Source organism: Hypanus sabinus, chromosome 27, assembly GCF_030144855.1.
Source record: "Hypanus sabinus isolate sHypSab1 chromosome 27, sHypSab1.hap1, whole genome shotgun sequence".
In the NCBI taxonomy this organism is placed as follows: Eukaryota; Metazoa; Chordata; class Chondrichthyes; order Myliobatiformes; family Dasyatidae; genus Hypanus; species Hypanus sabinus.
Window position 1 is genome coordinate 37,352,965 of NC_082732.1, and position 17,984 is coordinate 37,370,948.

The following is a 17,984-nucleotide window of genomic DNA, read 5'->3' on the forward strand; positions in this document are numbered from 1 at the left end:
CGGGCCTGCCGGCCTACAGTGTTGTGTTGTAGCACAGCCCTTTATGTTACCAGCGACCTGAGTTCAATTCTCACCACTGCCTGTAAGGAACCGGCCCGTTCTCCCCATAACTGCATGGGTTATCCGGGTGGTCCGGTTTCCTCCCACAGTCCAAAGAGGAACCGGTTGGTAGGTTAATTTGGTCATTTTTAATTGTCCTGTGATTAGGCTAGGGCAGGGGCTCCCAACCTTTTTTTTCTGCCATGGGCCAATACCATTACGCAAGGAGTCCATGGAACTCCTGGGCTAGGATTAAATCCACGGATTGCAGGGTGACCCAGCTCGAAGGGCCAGAAGGGCCTATTCCATTCTGTATCTCAATAAATCGACAGATGGATCGATCAATCAATAAGATACATAAAACACCAGGTTCAGTTCCGCTGCTTTTTGTACGTTCTCCCCATGACTACATGGGTTTCCTCCGCATGCCCTGCTGTCCTCCCACATTCCAAAGGTATATGGGTTAGTACTTTAATTGGTCACATGGGAGTAATTGGCCAGTGTGAGCCCATACGACCGGAAGGGTTTGTCACCATGCCTTATCTCTTAAAAAAAACTCTCCTGTTCCTCTACAAGGCCACAGGGTCCAGCAGCTGGGGTTGGTAGAGCCCCTCATTGGTTCTTCACTGTAAAATAGTGCCTGTAGGCAGCCCTACACTCCCGCGGTTCTGCTCAAAAGGGACCCAAACTGAGGTTCTCCTATCTCGGGGGTCAGCTATCCTTTGATCTTGGTGCAAAAATAAGTGTGACTCCTGGTGCCCTGAACTAAATGGGGAGAAATGTTCCTCATTCTGTGCAATAACATTGCAGCCCCCGCACCAGTGAGTAAAGTCTTAGATCTACTTACAAAGCCCCACTGTGTTCATGGCCAAGGGATTGTCCGGTTTTGCTGAACGCTTGTTCTATGGAATGTAAAAATGTTGAGAATGGTGAGAGGAGAGCAGAGGGATCAGGTCCATCATTCTGTGAAGGTGGCGTCACAGGTAGACATGGTCATAAAGAGAGCTTCTGGCACATTGGCCTTCAAAGTATTGAGTACAAGAGTTGAGGCATCATGTTGCAGTTGTATGAGACCCTGGTGAGGCCTCAGGTGGGAGCATTCAATGCAGTTCTGGTCATCTACCTACAGGAAAGGTAACAATAAGATTGAAACAGTACAGAGAAAATTTATAAGAACGTTGACCGGACCTGAGGACCTGAGTTATAGGGCAAGGTTGAATCAGTTAGGACTTTCTTTCCTGGAGCGTAGGAGAATGAGGGGAGGTTTGATAGAATTATGAGGGATATGGATAGGGTAAATGCGAACAGGCTTTTTCCACTGAGCTTGGGTGAGACTAGAGCTGGAAGTCATGGGTTAAAGGTGAAATATTTAATGGGAACAGAGATTGGTCTGAGTGTGGCACCCAACTGCTTGTGGAAGTGGGGGATGCAAGTTCGGTTGCAGCATTTAAGAGAAGTTTGGATAAATCTATGGACAGGAGAGGTGTTGAGGACTATGGGTCCAGGTGAAGGTCGATGGGACTGTGCCAAATAATAAACACAAGAGAATCTGCAGATGCTGGAAATCCAAGCAACACACACAAAATGCTGGAGGAACTCTGTAGCCCAGGCAACATTTTTGGAAAAGAGTAACTAGTTGTCGTTTCAGGCGAGACCCTTCATCAGAACGGGAAAAAAAGATGAGTCAAAGTAAGAAGATGGGAGGGGAGGAAGAAGTACAAGGTGGTAGGTGACAAAATAAATTGATGAGGGTAGGGCAGTGGATGTGGTCTACATGGACTTTAGCAAAGCATTTGACAAGGTCCCTCATATGAGACTCATCCAGAAAGTCATGAGGCATGGGATCAGTGGAACTTTGGCTGTTTGGATAAAAAATTGGCTTAGTTGTGGAAGGAAAGTATTCTGCGGTCGTGACTAGTGGAGTGCTGCAGGGATCTGTCCTGGGACCTCTGCTATTTGTGATTTTTTATAAATGACCTGCACATAGAGGCAGAAGGACGGGTGAGTAAGTTTGTGGATGACACGAAGATTGGAGGAGTTGTGGATGGAGCTGTAGGTGGTCGAAGGTTACAAGATGATACAAACAGGCTGCAGAGTTGGGCAGAAAACTGGCAGATGGAGTTCAATCTGGACAAGTGTGAGGTGATGCATTTTGGAAGGACAAACTGGAAGACTGAGTACAGGATTAATGGTCAGTTACTTAAGAATATGGATGAACAAAGGGACCTTGGGGTTCAAATCCATACATCCCTCAAGGTCGCTGCACAGGTTGATAGGGTAGTTAAGAAGGCCTATGGGATGCTAGGCTTCATTAACAGGGAGATTGAGTTCAAGAGTAGAGAGATCATGTTGCAAATCTACAAATCTCTGGTGAGACCATACTTAGAATATTCTGTTCAATTCTGGTCACCTCATTATAGGAAAGATGTGGAAGCTTATGGAGAGGGTGCAGAGGAGATTTACCAGGATGTTGCCTGGTTTGGAGAACAAGTCATGTGAAGCAAGGTGAGCAGAGCTGGGACTTTTCTCTTTGGAGTGTAGAAGAATGAGAGGGGACTTGATGGAGGTCTACAAGATTATGAGTGGCATAGATAGGGTGGATAGTCAGTACCTGTTTCCCAGGGCACCAATAGCAAACACCAGAGGGCATAGGTACAAAATTAAGAGAGGGAAGTTTAGGGGAGACATCAAGGATAAGTTTTTTACACAGAGGGTTGTGAGTGCCTGGAGTGACTTGCCAGGGATGGTGGTGGAGGCTAAAACATTAGGGGTATTTAAGAGCCTCTTGGACAGGCACATGGGTGAAAGAAAAATAGAGGGTTATGGGGTAGTGTGGGTTTAGTACTTTTTTTTAAAGGATTATATGGGTCAGCACAACATGGAGGGATGAGGGGCCTGTACTGTGCTTTTGTGATCTATGGTGGTGGGTGAAACTGGGAGAGGGGAAGGCGGGGTGAAGTAAAGACCCAGGAAAAATTGATTGGCAAAAGAGATAGAGGGCTGGAGAAGGTCAGAAGGCTGTGGAAGAAGGGGAAGGGGGAAGAACACCAGAGGGAGGTGATGGACAGATAAGGTGAGAGAGGGAAACAGAAATGAGGAAAGGTGAAGGGGGGGCAATTACCAGAAGTTCAGGAGTTCAATGATATGCCATCAGGTTGGAGGCTGTTGAGATGGAATGGAAGGTGTTGCTCTTCCATCCTGAGTGTGGCCACGTTGCGGCAGCAGAGGAGGCTGTGGACTGACGTCAGAATGAGAATTGGAAGTAGAATTGAAATGGGTGGCTACCAGGAGATCCGCTGTTTCTGGTGGACAGAGCGTAGGTGCTCGGCAGAGAGGTCTCCCAATCTCCCAAATGAGAACAAAATGAACACTACCTTGAAAACGCAAGAGATTCTGCAGATGCTGGAAATGCAGAGCAACACACACAAGATGGTGGAGGAACTCATTGGGTCAGGCAGCATGGAAAGGAATAAACCGCTACCTTGTTCCTCTCCTTTTGCACAATTTATTTATGTTTGTAACACCTGCCTGTAAACTCCTCCTGTGCTTTCTCCTATGGTCCACTCTCCTCTCCTGTCAGATTCCTTCCTCTCCAGCCCTTTACCTTCTCCACCCACTTGGCTTTGCCTATCACCTTCCAGCTGCCCTACTTCCCCTAACCCCACCCCCCCCCACCTTTTTATTCTGGCGTCTTCCCCCTTACTTCTCAGTCCTGAAGAAGGGTCTCAGCCAAAACGTCGACTGTCTATTAATTTCCATAGATACCGTCTGACCTGCTGAGCTCCTCTGGCATGTTGTGGGTGTTGCTTTGGACTTTCAGCATCCGCAGACTTTCTTGTGTTCAATTCCCACCGCTGTCTGTAAGGAGCTTGTGTGTTCTCTCCGTCACCATGCACTTTTCCTCCGGGTGCTCCAGTGTCCTCCCGCACTCCAACCTCCTAATTCCACAGTTTAGTAGATGGGTGCCATTGGGCCTGTTGGCCGGCAGGGCCTGTTACCGTGCTGTAAGTCCAAAGAAAGAAACAAAATGGCCTCTCACCTCCAAAGCAATTATTTTTTTGTCAGAATGTCAAACGATTCAGAGCTGCCCTTGAGGAGCAGCTTAAGGCGCTTCAGGCCTTGTGGCGGTACGGAGCAGGAGCACTATTGATGAGGGAGCTCTAGGGCCCCGGCCCACCGGGAATAAACACAGGACCATTGCTGTTGTTTCTCACCAGGATGGCCAGCTTGAGGGAAACCAAAAGGCACCTTCCCGAAAAAAAACACAAGTAACCTCATGCACTCACAAAACAAAACTGGAAACTGAATAATTCCATCACATTATGAGTCAGGGGAGGAGTTATTAGTAAAATCGAGGATGGAAAACCCCTCCACTGGCCATCACCCCTCAGAAAGTGCTCTTGTAAAACAAGTTAGTCAATAAAGACTAGACACCAAAGAGGAGATGACTTTGTACATATTAAGTGGAGCTGTGAGTCAAATACCTTTATGAAAACTTTGTTTAATGTACTGAGAAGCCATTGACTAGAACATTTAGTGAAATTGATTTTCCTGACATTGATTAACTCCCTTTATTTTGCCCCTATATTAATTACTTTTTACAAATTAATTTAGCAGTCGTAAAACTTAAGAGCTGTGCAGAATGTTCCTGAAATGTTTAACTCTTCGGTGTCCCTCACTTTCCCTCCTGCCGTCACCAGGGGAAGCATCAACTCTCCACGACTATGCAGCGTCGACCATGAACGAGTTCCTGGGGATGTTCGGCTACGACGACCAGAACGTCAGGGACGAGCTGACGAAGAAGATCAGCTTCGACAAGCTGAACGCCACTACCTCAGACACCTACCCCGGGGCCCCTCTGGGAGAGGATGCGCTGGCGAGGAGGGTCCGCAACTCCAAGTACGAGGAGTGCATTCGGAAGCTCAAGACAGGGGAGCAGCTGCCCCGGCCGATACCCTCCTCTAAAGTTGAGGAGGCAGGCCCCAGGCCCCCACAGGCAAAGGAGGCCCCGCCACCAACCGGGCAAGAGGCCTCTCTCCGTCGTGACGCCAAACCCGCCCCACCCGCCCCTCGGGGTTCCAAGTACGACTACTTCATCCAGAAGCTGAAGACGGGTGAGAGCCTCCGGCCCCAGAATGGTAACACCTACAAGAGGCCATCCAAGTATGACCTGGAGAACGTCAAGTACCTGCACCTCTTCAGCCCCGGCGAGGGGGACCCCGACATGGGCGGTGCCATCGCCTTCAAGACCGGGAAGGTCGGGCGCCCCTCCAAGTACGACGTCAAGAACATACAGAAGCTGGCCATGGCCAAGGCTCCGCCAAACGTGCCGGCCGCGCCGCTCTCCGGCACCTCCTGCGCTCCGGGGACCGGCTCCGATTCGGCCGCCGCAGTCAGCTTCGGGGGCCCCGACCTCCTCAAGTCGAGCTTCTCCAGGACTGACTCCATCACGACTGGAACCGTCTCCACCGTCAGGTAAGGGAACCGTCTCCACCGTCTCTCTGTCCGTTGCCCTGTTTGAGCCAGGCCCTGGGGTTCGCGCTGAGGGGATGATCGGAGTTCAGGGTCACCCTCTGAGGCGCTCATCTCCTTTTAAAACGAAATAATTCAAGTCGTCTTGGTTACTGAGCACGGACAGCTGTCCCAGGCATGTGGATGAGCGGTACAGTTATTGTGGGCTGATTAAAGAGGAAAGCTAAGAGGAAAGAGGAAAGCTTAATCAGAGATTAAGGGAGCTAGGGCTTTACTCTCTGGAGAGAAGGAGGATGAGAGGAGACATGATAGAGGTGTACAAGATATTAAGAGGAATAGACAGAGTGGACAGCCAGTGCCTCGTCCCCAGGGCACCACTGCTCAGTACAAGAGGATATGGCTTTAAGGTAAGGGGTGGGAAGTTCAAGGGGGATATTAGAGGAACGTTTTTTACTCAGAGCATGGTTGGTGCGTGGAATGCACTGCCTGAGTCAGTGGTGGAGGCAGATACGTTAGTGAAATTTAAGAGACTACTAGACAGATATATGGAGGAATTTAAGGTGGAGGGTTATATGGGAGGCAGGGTTTGAGGGTTGGCACAACATTGTGGGCTGAATGGCCTGTAACGTGCTGTATTGATCTATGTTCTAAAGTTCATAAGACTAAAGAAGGTAGGTGTGACACCTGTCTGTCCCTTTATTAGGGGGAGAAAAAGCCTGTGTCATGTCAAATTGGTCAAGGTGAACAATTTGTTTCTCTCTGTACTGGGGCTTTGCTTGCTTGATGGGTGGTGGGGTGGTGATGCTTTTTGCTGAAGTAAGTGGGCGAGGTGGGGTTTGATGCTGGTTGTGTGTGGAACGGGGAGAAGGGGGCTTTGGGGTTCGAATGTTTTTGCTCATTCATTCTTCGGGGAGCTCTCCTGTTTTTGTGGGTGTCTGTGAAACGAAGAACTTCGGGTTGTGTATTGTGTACTTTCGATATCAAATGGAACCACTGAACTGTTGCGGTTTACCGGGATGTTGCCGGGGCTCGAGGGATTGAGTTATGGAGAGAGGCTGAGCAACTGGGACTCCTTCCATTGGAGCGTACAAGAACGAGAGCTGATTTTTTGGAGGTGTATAAAATCGTGTGGTGCAGAGATAGGGTTAATACGTACTGTCCTGGCAAATCAGAAGGTTTGAGGTGAGAGGGGAGATTTAATAGAAACCCGTAGTGTGACCTTGTCACCCAGAGAATGGGATGAGCTGCCAGGAGAACTGACTGGGACAATTACATTACCAACGTGTACGTGGACAGGATAGGAAGGATTTCGATGGTTATGGGCTCATAGTAGGACGAGCATGGATGGGAATCATAGATAGCATGAACCAGTTGGGCCAAAAGGCCTGTGTGACGCCACCACTCTTAACAGGAACTAGGGTGAGGAGGAAGAAATACCGAACTATGAAGTGACTTTCACATCCTGAGGACGTTCTAAATCCCTTAGCGATCCATGACGTGAGGTCACTGTTTAATGGGGAGGACACACCAATGGATCTTCACACAGGAGGATTTCCGCGCACAGCAGTGTGTTAGAGAGCAGACTGTTTCGATGACCTTGACTGAGAGGTTGTCACACGAGCGTGGCCGTGGACAAACCCAAGTGCAAAACACGAGCACAGAGGCAGAGTCAGGAGGCGTTATTGAAGTAGCGAGCGTGGAATCGGTATCCAGGAGAGAATCCAGGAGCGATGCTAGACTTAGAACTGACCTTCCTAAGAACATGAAACAAGGTTACTCACACTGGAGTCAACCAACAAACTGGCAGCTCCTTATTGAGATCACAGGGTCTCCATCCTGCATTTTCTGATGGAAAGCAGGTGTGTGTAGTTAGTGGAACCTGGGAATGACTGGAAACTAAACGAGAGGATTGAGGCCCAATTCCTGAGGTAAATAGCAAGATGGGGAATTGCCAGAAAAAAAAACCATGACAGAGGTAGTTTGGAAAGCTTTTTATGCTATGTACCAATGCCTTTAAACAAAGGGTCTATGGAACCCGGGTTGGGAACCTCTGGGTTAAGGTCATGTCCAGGTAAGGATAGTGTGCAGGCAACCCAGGCCTTTGAAGAGCTTAGCTTCCCTTTGCTCAGCAGGGGACCAGAGCCATTTGGCGTATGGAGATACGATAACGATAGATGTAAAGCAAGGCACGCAAGATCTAGGGGACAACTCAGAGGTTCTTTTTAATATCAAAGTCTGTGTACAGTATACAACCTGAAATTTGTACTCTTCACGGACATCCGCAAAACGAGAAACTCTGTCAGATGAATGATAGAAACGTCAAAGCCCCGAAGAAACTGCAGCCAGAGCATCGACCCCCGCCCCGTGATTTTATTAACTTCCAGTTGTTAGTTTGTAGTTGCTATTTTAAAACCGGCGTTGTGAATGGTGATTGATCATGCAAAGAAGGAACTTGAACATACACAGTTTAGAGAATGGTCAATATCTGTAACTGCTAATCAATTCTGTACAAAAATAGCATTTCGCTGTTCAACCTTCAGAACAGGCGCCGTGGTGGTGTAGTGGTTGGCGCGACACTATTACAGTTCAGGACGTTGGAATTCGGAGTTTCAATTCTGACATCATCTGTAAGGAGTTTGTGTGTTCCTCCCCGTGAATGCGCGTGTTTTCTCCTTGAGCCTCCAGTTTCCTCCCACGGTTGAAAGACATACTGGTTAGTGGGTAAATCGGCCTGTGATTAGGCTTGGGTTAAATAAGTGGGTTGCTGGGCAGTGAGGCTCACTGGACCAGAAGGACCTTTTCTGTAAGTAAACAAATAACAACGTGGTGACAGGGTCCAGGCTGCTCACCTTGTGCAACAGTAAATAAAGTGTGATTGAGGAGGGAGTGTGAGTTCTCAGAGACCAGTTAAGACCATAAGACCATAGGATCTAGGAGCAGAATTAGACCATTTAGCCCATTGAGTCTGCTCTGCCATTTCATCATGGCTGATCCATTTCCCTCTCAGCCCTAATCTCCTGCCTTCTCCCTGTATCCCTTCCTGCTCTGGCTGATCCAGGAATCTATTAACATCTGCCTTAAATACACCAAATGACCTGGCCTCCACAGCCACCTGTGGCATCAAATTCCACTCTGGCGAAAGAAACTCTTCCTCATCTCTGTTCTAAAGGGACATCTTTTTATTCTGAGGCTGTGCCCTCTGGTCCTAGACTCTCCTACTATTGGAAACAACTTCTCCACTTCCACTCTATCTTGGTCTTTCAGTATTTAGTAGGCTGCAATGAGATCCTCCCCCCACTCCATTCATATAAATTCCAGCGAATACAGGCCCAGAGCCATGAAGCACCGTTAGAACAGTGAACTCTGAAAAGTATTGATCATGGCTGGGGTCAGCTGGCAGACCACTTCTATAAAAATATTTGCCGAAAACAATCATGATCAAGAACCATGATCACCTACATCCGACAACATGGCCCATAATGATGATGTCATACAACACGGCACACAATGCTGATGGTGTAGGAGGCTGAGTCGTGTCCTTACTGAAGAGTATGAGGTTGAAAGGGTGAATTCATGCTGTCTTTTTCCCAGCATCCAGGAATCAAAGTCAAGGGGCATAGTTTTAGATGAGAAGGGAAAGATTTAACAAGGGCCTGAGGGGTAACTAAGTCACACACTGGATAGTGGGCATATGGAACGTGCTGACAGAGAAGGGGATTGAGGCAGGTACAATAACAACATTAAAAAGACATTTGGTCAGGAAACATTTAGAGCAGGGACCCCTCAGTTAATGGTGGAGGTCTATGGCATAAGAAGGGCTGGGAACCCCGGTCGAGAGAGATATGGACCAAATACTGGCAAGTGGGACTAGTTTTGATTGGTGTGGGCGATTTGGACCGAAGGGCCTGTTTCTGTGCTGTGTTACTCCATGGCTTTAGTGTTGGATGTCCTTGGAATTCCAAAGGCAAATGATTGTTGATATTTAAACTGAAAGGTGACCTTTCAGTTTACCTTTCACCTTTCACCTTTCACTAAAAGGTGACTCAGGTGGCAGCTTTTGTTTGGGGGGGGGCCATCATACTTAAAAGGAGTTGAGTTTAGGATCAAGAGCACAGCCTTAGAATACAAGGACACCCCTTGACTTGGAGATAAGGAGGAATTTCCTTATCCAGAGGAGGGCGAATCTGTGGAATTCGTCACTCCTGTGGAGGCCAGGTCATTGGGAACACTTAAAGTGAAAGTTGATAGGTTCTTGATTAGTCAGGGAGTCAAAGGTTACAGGGAGAAGGCAGGAGAATGGGGTTGAGGGCGATAATAAATCAGCCATGGTGGAATGGTGAGCAGATTGGATGGGCTGAAAGGCCTAATTCTTCTCGTATGTCTTCTGGTCTTTAAAAACAGCTTTGAAATAACAATCGAAGAAGATACCATAAGAGGGCAAACTTAACAATGATATCTGGGTTCCGGTCACCTGGAGCCAGGGAATCCGAATGTGACATTCTATAACAGATTGGAAGAAATCAGTACAAACATCAGCAAGGACAGTAAACAAAGGTGTGGGCTAATAATTTGTAGAACATCAGTGTGTGTATGCGTCACTGTGCAAAATAATTTCAATCATATTGTATTCAAAATGAATGAGCCTATTATGTTGGAAATTGGTTTTCATCGCCGAGCACAGAGTCCATTTTATTTCAGGCTGCGCTCTGATTACATTAATAATGATCTTAACCTTTCCACACAGGCGCGGCGAGTCAGGTTGATCCCATCACACTCTCCGTTTGCTCTGCCGGCTGCATTTCTGCACGGTTTTCTCTGATTCTTCCATTTTAGTGCCGGCAGAGAACATAAATAGGCTGAAGAGCCGGGAACTGGGGAATGCTCCCGTGATCTCCAGCCACTCTGTCCTCACACGCCCTCCGCTCCCAGCATGCTTTTCCTGAGGGGGCAAGTTCAAAGGAGGTGTGAGGGGCAAGTTTTTTTTACACAGAGAGTGGTGGGTCCCTGGACTGTGCTGCCTGTGGTAGTGGTAGAGGCATTTACATTAGGGGCATGTGAGGGACAGTTGGATAGGCACATGAATGTGAGGAAGATGGAAGGACATTGTGTAGGCATAAGAGGTTAGTTGTCCACTTGATTGCTAACCTAATAGACGGCTCTCGGGGTTGTATAATTTATACGTACTAAACTTATACGTATTAAATGTACCTTGAAACTTTGAACGTTGACTTTGAGGTTCAGCACAACTCTGTGGGCTGAATGGCCTGGTCCTGTGCTGTAATGTTCTATGTTCATCCATTCCTGAAGTGCGCTTGCCGTTGTAGAGCAAGTGATGCGGGTGGGGGCACGGTATCATAGCGGCCAGCGCAACGCTGGTGAGCAGGGTTCAGTTCCCGCCGCTGCCTGTAAGGCGTTTGTACGTTCTTCCCGTGACCACGTGGGTTTCCTCTAGGTGCTCGGGTTTCCTCCCACAGTCCAAGAGACCTAGTGGTTGGTAGGTCAATTGGCCATTGTAAGTAGTCCCGTGATTAGGCTAGGATTAAATTGACGGGATTGCTGAGGGGCACGGCTCAAAGGGCCAGAAGGGTCCGTTCCGCGCTGTATCCCAATAAATCAATAAAGGTCCCACACATGGTGATGAGCAGATTATCAGATCATGGTCGTGTAGATTTCAGGTTTAAAAGTAAGTTATTTTTACACAGAGTGATGGGTCCGTGGGATGCCCTGCTGGCAAGAAGCAGATACATTAATGGCACCTAAGAAACTATTAGATTAGGACATGGATGACAGAAAGGTGAAGAGTTATGTAGGAAGGGTTAGACTGATCTCAGGGTAAGTTAAACATTTGGCACAACATTGTGGGCTGAAGGGCCTGTACTATACTGCAATGTTAGACTATAAGACCATAAAATATAGGAGCAGAATTAAGCTACTGAGCCCATCGAGTCTGCTCCACCATTCCATCGTGGCTGATTTATTGTCCTTCTCAACCCCATTCTCCTGCCTTCTCCCCATCTCCCTTGACTCCGCTATCTTTAAGAGCTCTATCTAACTCTTTCTTGAAAGCATCCAGAGAATTGGCCTCCACTGCCTTCTGAGGCAGAGCATTCCACAAATCCACAACTCTCTGGGTGAAAAAGATTTCCTGAACTCCGTTCTAAATGGCCTACCCCTTATTCTTAAACTGTGCCCTCTGTTCTGGACTCCCCCAACATCGGAACATGTTTCCTGCCTCTAGCATGTCCAATCCCTTAATTATCTCATATCTATAATAGAGAACCTATTAACCTCCACTTTGAATATACCACAAGAATTGGCTTCCACAGCCGTCTGTGGCAATGAATTCCACAAATTTACCACCCTCCTCATCTCTGTTCTAAAAGAATGTTCTTCTGTTCTGAGGCTTTGACCTCTGGTCCTAGACTCCCCCACTACAGGAAACCTCCTCTCCATGAATCTAGGCCATTCAATATTTGATAGGTTTCAATGAGATCCTCCCTCACCCTCCATGCTTATAAACTCCAGTGAGTACAGGCGTAAGCGTGTAATGTTCTAAGTGACCCGGACACAGGGATAGAACTGAAATTTCCCTGCTCTTTTCCAAGGATCTTGGAAGTGCACTGGAGAAGGTTTTGTTTTGATATCCTGTACAGAGGGGCAACCAACATTCCTGTAATGCCGTTTTGGAACATCAGCCCAAGATGTTGAGTTCGAGGATATGCAGCGGGAGATGTGGAGAGAACTTTCCTGAGCCTCCAGCTGCAAATCACGCCCATTCCTCTCTCCACAGAGGCTGCCTGACCTGCTGAGTATCTACTGGACTCTTTTTAATTTCAAGATTGTTGCCAACTGTATTATTCAAAGACAAAGTAAATTTATTATCAAAATGTCACCATATGCTACTTTGAGATTCATTTTTGTTAGCATTTACAGGGAAATAAGAAATAAAATGTAATTTATGAAAAACTATACATAAAAACTGACAACCAATATGCAAAAGAAGACAAATTGTGCAAATTTTAAAAACTCCTGAGAACAGGAGTTGTAGAGATGTTGCGAGTGAGTCTGTAGGTTGTGGAATCAGTTCAAGGTTGAGATGAATAAAGTTATCTATTTTATTTCTGTATTTATTTAGAGATACAGCATGGAACAAGGCCTAACAGCCCAATCTGCCGCACGCCCAGCAACCCACCTATTTAACCCTAGCCTAGTCCCAAGACAATTTACAAATACCAATTAGCCTACTAACAGACACACCTTTGGACTGTGGAAGGAAACCCGAGCACTCGGAGGAAACCCATACGTTCACAGAAAGGAAGTTTAAAAATTCCTTACAGCCCACGCCAGACTTGAACTCTGAACTCCGGAACACTACGCTACTGCGGCGCCTTCAGGAGCCTGATGATTCCTGAACCATCAGAAGCTGCACGGGGCTTCCTGATGTCTTCCTGAGCTTCGCAGTGGGTGTCTGGCACGAAAGCAAAGTGCGTTAGTTGTGGCGGTATGAGTTGTATTCCATGCCAGGCCAAGGGACCGTTTCTCCGTTGGGAGAAGCTGGCAGTTTGTGTAGCGGGGCCATTTTTCCTTTGCCAAGCTGACTCAACCTGTCGGCTTTGCATTGGATCAGGCAACAAAAGGGTTGTAAGTTGTAGGATCGCGGAATGTTTACAACATTTGGCCTATGGAATCTGTGCAATCTATGTGTGAGCAATCCATCCAGTCCCAACCCAGAGCTTTGCAAATAGCTTTCTCTCGGTTATGTTGGATTCTGATGTTTTGATCCAGGGTTCTGTCAGGAGTCAAGAAGGAGGCATCAAACCTCTTGTTTCATGATTGTTTTATCAAGTGCCAATAGAACAAAGGAATTGGAAACAGAGCAAGTAGCAAGAGAAAAGAAGGGACAGAGAAAGGAAAAGAAAAGAATTACAAAAGATGGCGAGCCAGTGTGCACATAGATAAGACACATTCCATTTAAACTTGTAGATAAGAGTTAACCAATCAGATAGCCCATTCAAATAATGTGATACGTATGAAGCTTTTTGAATAATACTAAGAACTGTAACCTCTAGGGAATACATTGAACAATTGTGTATACACAGGTAATTATATAAATTAAAAGCATGCATAGGAAAGTTCAAACCGCAAAGAAAGTAACAATTATACAGTCTATTCCAACAGATACCTATCTAGCACCCTTTTGAACACCTTCATCAAATCTGCCTTCCCCAGAAGACCTCGGAGAGCGTTCCTCTCCAACAACCAGCTATGAATGAACTGCTTCCTAAAGTCGGTATTGATCAAATGTCTGTCACTTTCATTCTGAGCCCCCAACATCTCGATATTTCAGCCAGAGGGAACCATAGACCAGGGTTCCACGGACTGCTCAGTTAATGTCGGGGTCCATGGCATAAATAAGGTTGGCAATCCCTGATTTAGACTGTTCCAGATTGTAACTATCTTTGCAGATCCCCTAATAACCTCTTGCTTTCCAAGTAGAGTCTCACCACCCGGTCACGTCCTATTCAAGTACAGTACTAACCACCTGAGGATTAGCTGCTGCCTTAAGTGTCTTAGCACAAGCAGCCACTGTACTACGAATGTTTCCCCTTGCACATTGCTCTCAATATGATACATTCTGCACACCTCCACTATACCGTACTGTGCAGAAATCTTAGGCATGTACGTTTACCTAGGGTGCTGGAGACTTTTGCACAGTACTGCATTTGTCGAAGTGGTGCAGAGAGCGAGTTTGTAAATCTGATGGGAGCAAAGGATGTCAGGAATAGTGAGAGTGGAGCGCCGTGGGAGGTGTTTGGGGCAGGTGGCAAAGAAGGAGCCCAAGGGGTGGGGGTGGGGGTGGGTAGGTTACTGGTGCAGGTGCAGACACACTCACACACCACCCCTGAGACACCGGGCAAGGTCATTTGATCCAAACAGTTGGTTTATTGAACATTACAGAATGTCTCTCTGGTGCTTCCCACTCCCTCTCTCCCCTTTTTGCCAACCATGATTCCCCTCTCCCTGCCCCCTTCCCACTCTCGGTCCACAGTAGAGACCCAAATCAGAATCAGGTTTGTCATCAATCACATATGTCATGCAATTTGTTTTTCTTTTTGCAGCAGCAGTACAGTGCAATTCATAAAATTATACAGTACTGCGCAAAAGTCTTCGGAACCCTAGCATTATATGTATGTGTGTGTGTGTGTGTGTATATAGATTTACCCAAGACGTTTGCACAGTACTGAGCGGGTGTTACGTTCAAAGTGTTATATTTTATGTGTTACACTACGATTCTTCAGCATGGACTCTTCATCAAACTCCACATTTCACAAGTGCACGTCATGCACTCAGAACCAAAAGTAGAAGCTTTTCTCTCTAACTCGCTACCTGTGACTATACTAAACCAATAACAGAACACTAGTAAGTAGCTCCAGCTGCTCCCATCCCCACCAGATTGAACCCACTCTCGATGACGTGCAACTACTGTTTGCTCAGAGTCACAGAACACAGAAACAGACCGTTCAGCACACCCCCAATCTTTGTGCCCATCTACACTGATCCCACTCTCCCATAGTAAGACCATAAGACATGGGAGCAAATTAGGCCATTCAGTCCATCAGCTCTGCTCCACCATTCCTTCACGACTGATGCATTACCCCTCTCAACCCCATTCTCCTGCCTTCTTCCTGAAACCTTTGATGCCCTTACTAATCAAGAACTGTCAACCTCCACTTTAAATATTCCCATCAATTTGGCTTCCACAAACATTTGTGGCAATGAGTCCCACGGATTCACTGCCTTCTGGCTAAAGAAACTCTTCGTCATCTCTGTTCTAAAGGGACTTCTGTTTATTCTGAGGCTGTGCCCTCTGGTTCTAGACCCTCCCACTGTTAGAAACATCCTCCCTGTGTCCACTCCATCTAGGTCTTTCAGTGTTTGGTTGGTTTCAATGAGGTCCTCCCTCATTCATCTAAACACCAAGTGAGTACAGGCCCAAAGCCATCAAACACCATTAGGACTGTATCCCTCCAGGCCTTGTCTATTCAAATGTCTGAGTGTCAGTTAAACACAGTGGTTGTATCTGATTCTAACCCCTTGTCTGGTAGCAAGTTCCACATCACAACGATTCTCTGTGTGTAAAAAAAAAAATCCTTCAATTCCCTCTCATTGTGAACCTGCAGCTTTGAATTTTTGATACCACGACCACAGGGAAAGAATTCTGATTTTTTTATCTTATCAATGCCACTTATAATTTTATTTGCCTCTGTTAGGTCACCCCTCGGCTTCCTTCACTCCAGGGAAACCAAGCCCAGACTAATCTGTGTGTCCCCATCACTGATGTCCTCCAATCCAGACGACATCACAATGAATCTCCTCTGCAGTTACGTCCTTTTTCTATAATGTGACGGCCACACTGTACTGCAAGTGTGGCCTTAACAGTTTTTGTAAAGTTGCAAGGACCCACGCTAAGAAGAATGATGCTTTACGAAGAGTGACATTTGCCTTTGTGAGTCCTTGAATTTAAACGTTTAGGCTTATCCAGAGTAGGGAGAGCTTCATCTATCTCTGCTTTAGATCGGAGTTCATACTCTTGAGGAGATGCAGCAGTTGAATTGAGTTAAGTTGTTTGGTTAGATTGGAGGAGCAACACCTCATATTCCGTCTTGGCTGACCTCCAACTTGTTGGCATGAACATCGATTTCTCCAACTTCTGGTCATTTTCTTCCCCATTCCTTCCTTCCCTTCTCCTCACCTGCCTTTCATCTCCCTCTCGTAATTCCATCTTTCCCTTCGTTTTCACCCTTTACCTTTCATACCTATCACCTCCCAGTTTCTTACTTCATCCCCCCTCTCCTGGCACCCAACTGCCTTCCTCCTCACCTGTGCTCACCTGACCTCACCTGTGAGCTTGTACTCCTTCCCCTCCCTCCACCTACCTATTCTGCCATCTCTCCCCCCCCCCCCCCTCCACTTCCTTTCCAGTCCTGACAAGAGGTCTTGGCCTGAAATGTCGACTGTTTTTTCTCCTCCAAAGATGCTGCCTGACTTGCCAGGTTCTTCCCCCGTTTGGTGAGTGCGTGTTCAAGCTGAAATGTGGCAGGTGCTTTCATCTTTCCCTGAATTAGCTCTTCAGGCCTGCGTTACCTTGGATCTGCGGCAGTTGACTGTCAAGTTATCCTGCATTAACTGACCAACAGATGTGCCATGCGAAAGCGTTATTAACTTAATTTTAAATTTCTCACGCAGCCGGCTTTCCAAAGGGGACCCGTTAGTGGATGACTCCGTTGGGTATGTATTCTACTTTCTAAACCTCTCTCAGCCAGAGTCCTGCAGCTCTAACTGTAATTGTTTAAGGAATTGAGTCCTTCAAAGTGTTCATGACCTTTCCTAGCAGCAGTCCATTACTGTAATTGCATTTTACGATTGTGGTAATTCAGCTTAAGAAAAATTATTGTAATGAGTTTAACTCTTCAACTAATCACTGTCCTTTTTAGCTTTATAAAACGTGCAAGGGTATATTTTTTAACTTTTATTTTTTAAAGGTGGGTATGTTTAATATGAAGGTTGAGAAGGCACACATTTGGACACCTGCTCTGTCTCGTTGACATTGAGTTAGGATTTTACCCTTCACGTCCCTGGATCTGTGCAAGGTTTTATTTCCTCTGTCCGTCAGTTCGCATACACTCAGTGGCCACTTCATTAGGTACAGAAGTTGTCTTCTGCTGCTGTAGCCCATCTTCTTCAAGGTTCGACGTGTCGTGTGTTCAGAGACGCTCTTCTGCACACCGCTGTTGTTATGTGTGGTTATTTGAGTTACTGTCACCTTCCTGTCAGCCTGAACCAGTCTGGCAAATTCTCCTCTGACCTCTCTCATTAACAAGGCATTTTCGGCCACAGAACTTTTTGTTTTTTGCACCATTCTCTGAGAATTCAAGAGACTATTTTGCATGAAATTCCCTGGAGATCAGCAGATTCTGAGATACTCATCCCACCCCATGTGGTACCAACAATCCGTGGTCAGAGTCACTTAGATCACATTTCTTCCCCAATCTGATGTTTAGTCTGAACAACAACTGAACCTCTTGACCGTGTCTGCGTGCTTTTATGTATTGAGTTGCTGCCACATGATTGGCTGGTTAGATATTTGCATTAACGAGCAGGTGTACCTAATAAAGTGGCCACTCAGTGTATTTATAATTTCAAAAGAAACTAAATTGCTAACAATGCAGTTGGTTTCGGTTTAAAATAATTATTATTGCATTTTGTACTATGAATAAACGAGAGATGTTTTGCTTCAATTGAATAAAACATAGTTTGTGCACCTTAGGATTAATTGTAAGGTTTAAACATAACATTCAGTGAGAGGTATAAACAGTCAACGTTTCTGATGTCGACTGTTTACCCCTCTTCATAGATGCTGCCTGACCTCCTGAGGCCCTCCAGAGTTTTATGTGTGTTACCACAGAAGGGCT

At 46.5% G+C, this 17,984-nt stretch overlaps 1 protein-coding gene across 1 annotated transcript in view; it reads left to right on the forward strand.

The window, feature by feature from the left end:
* The window catches only part of casz1 (castor zinc finger 1), a 145,425-nt gene that overhangs the window by 13,419 nt on the left and 114,022 nt on the right, over window positions 1-17,984 (forward strand). Inside the window, exons 4-5 of the mRNA XM_059951623.1 lie at window positions 4,740-5,514; window positions 16,759-16,800. Of these exons, the coding sequence (XP_059807606.1) occupies window positions 4,740-5,514; window positions 16,759-16,800 (817 nt within the window). The remainder of the gene's footprint in view (window positions 1-4,739; window positions 5,515-16,758; window positions 16,801-17,984) is intronic.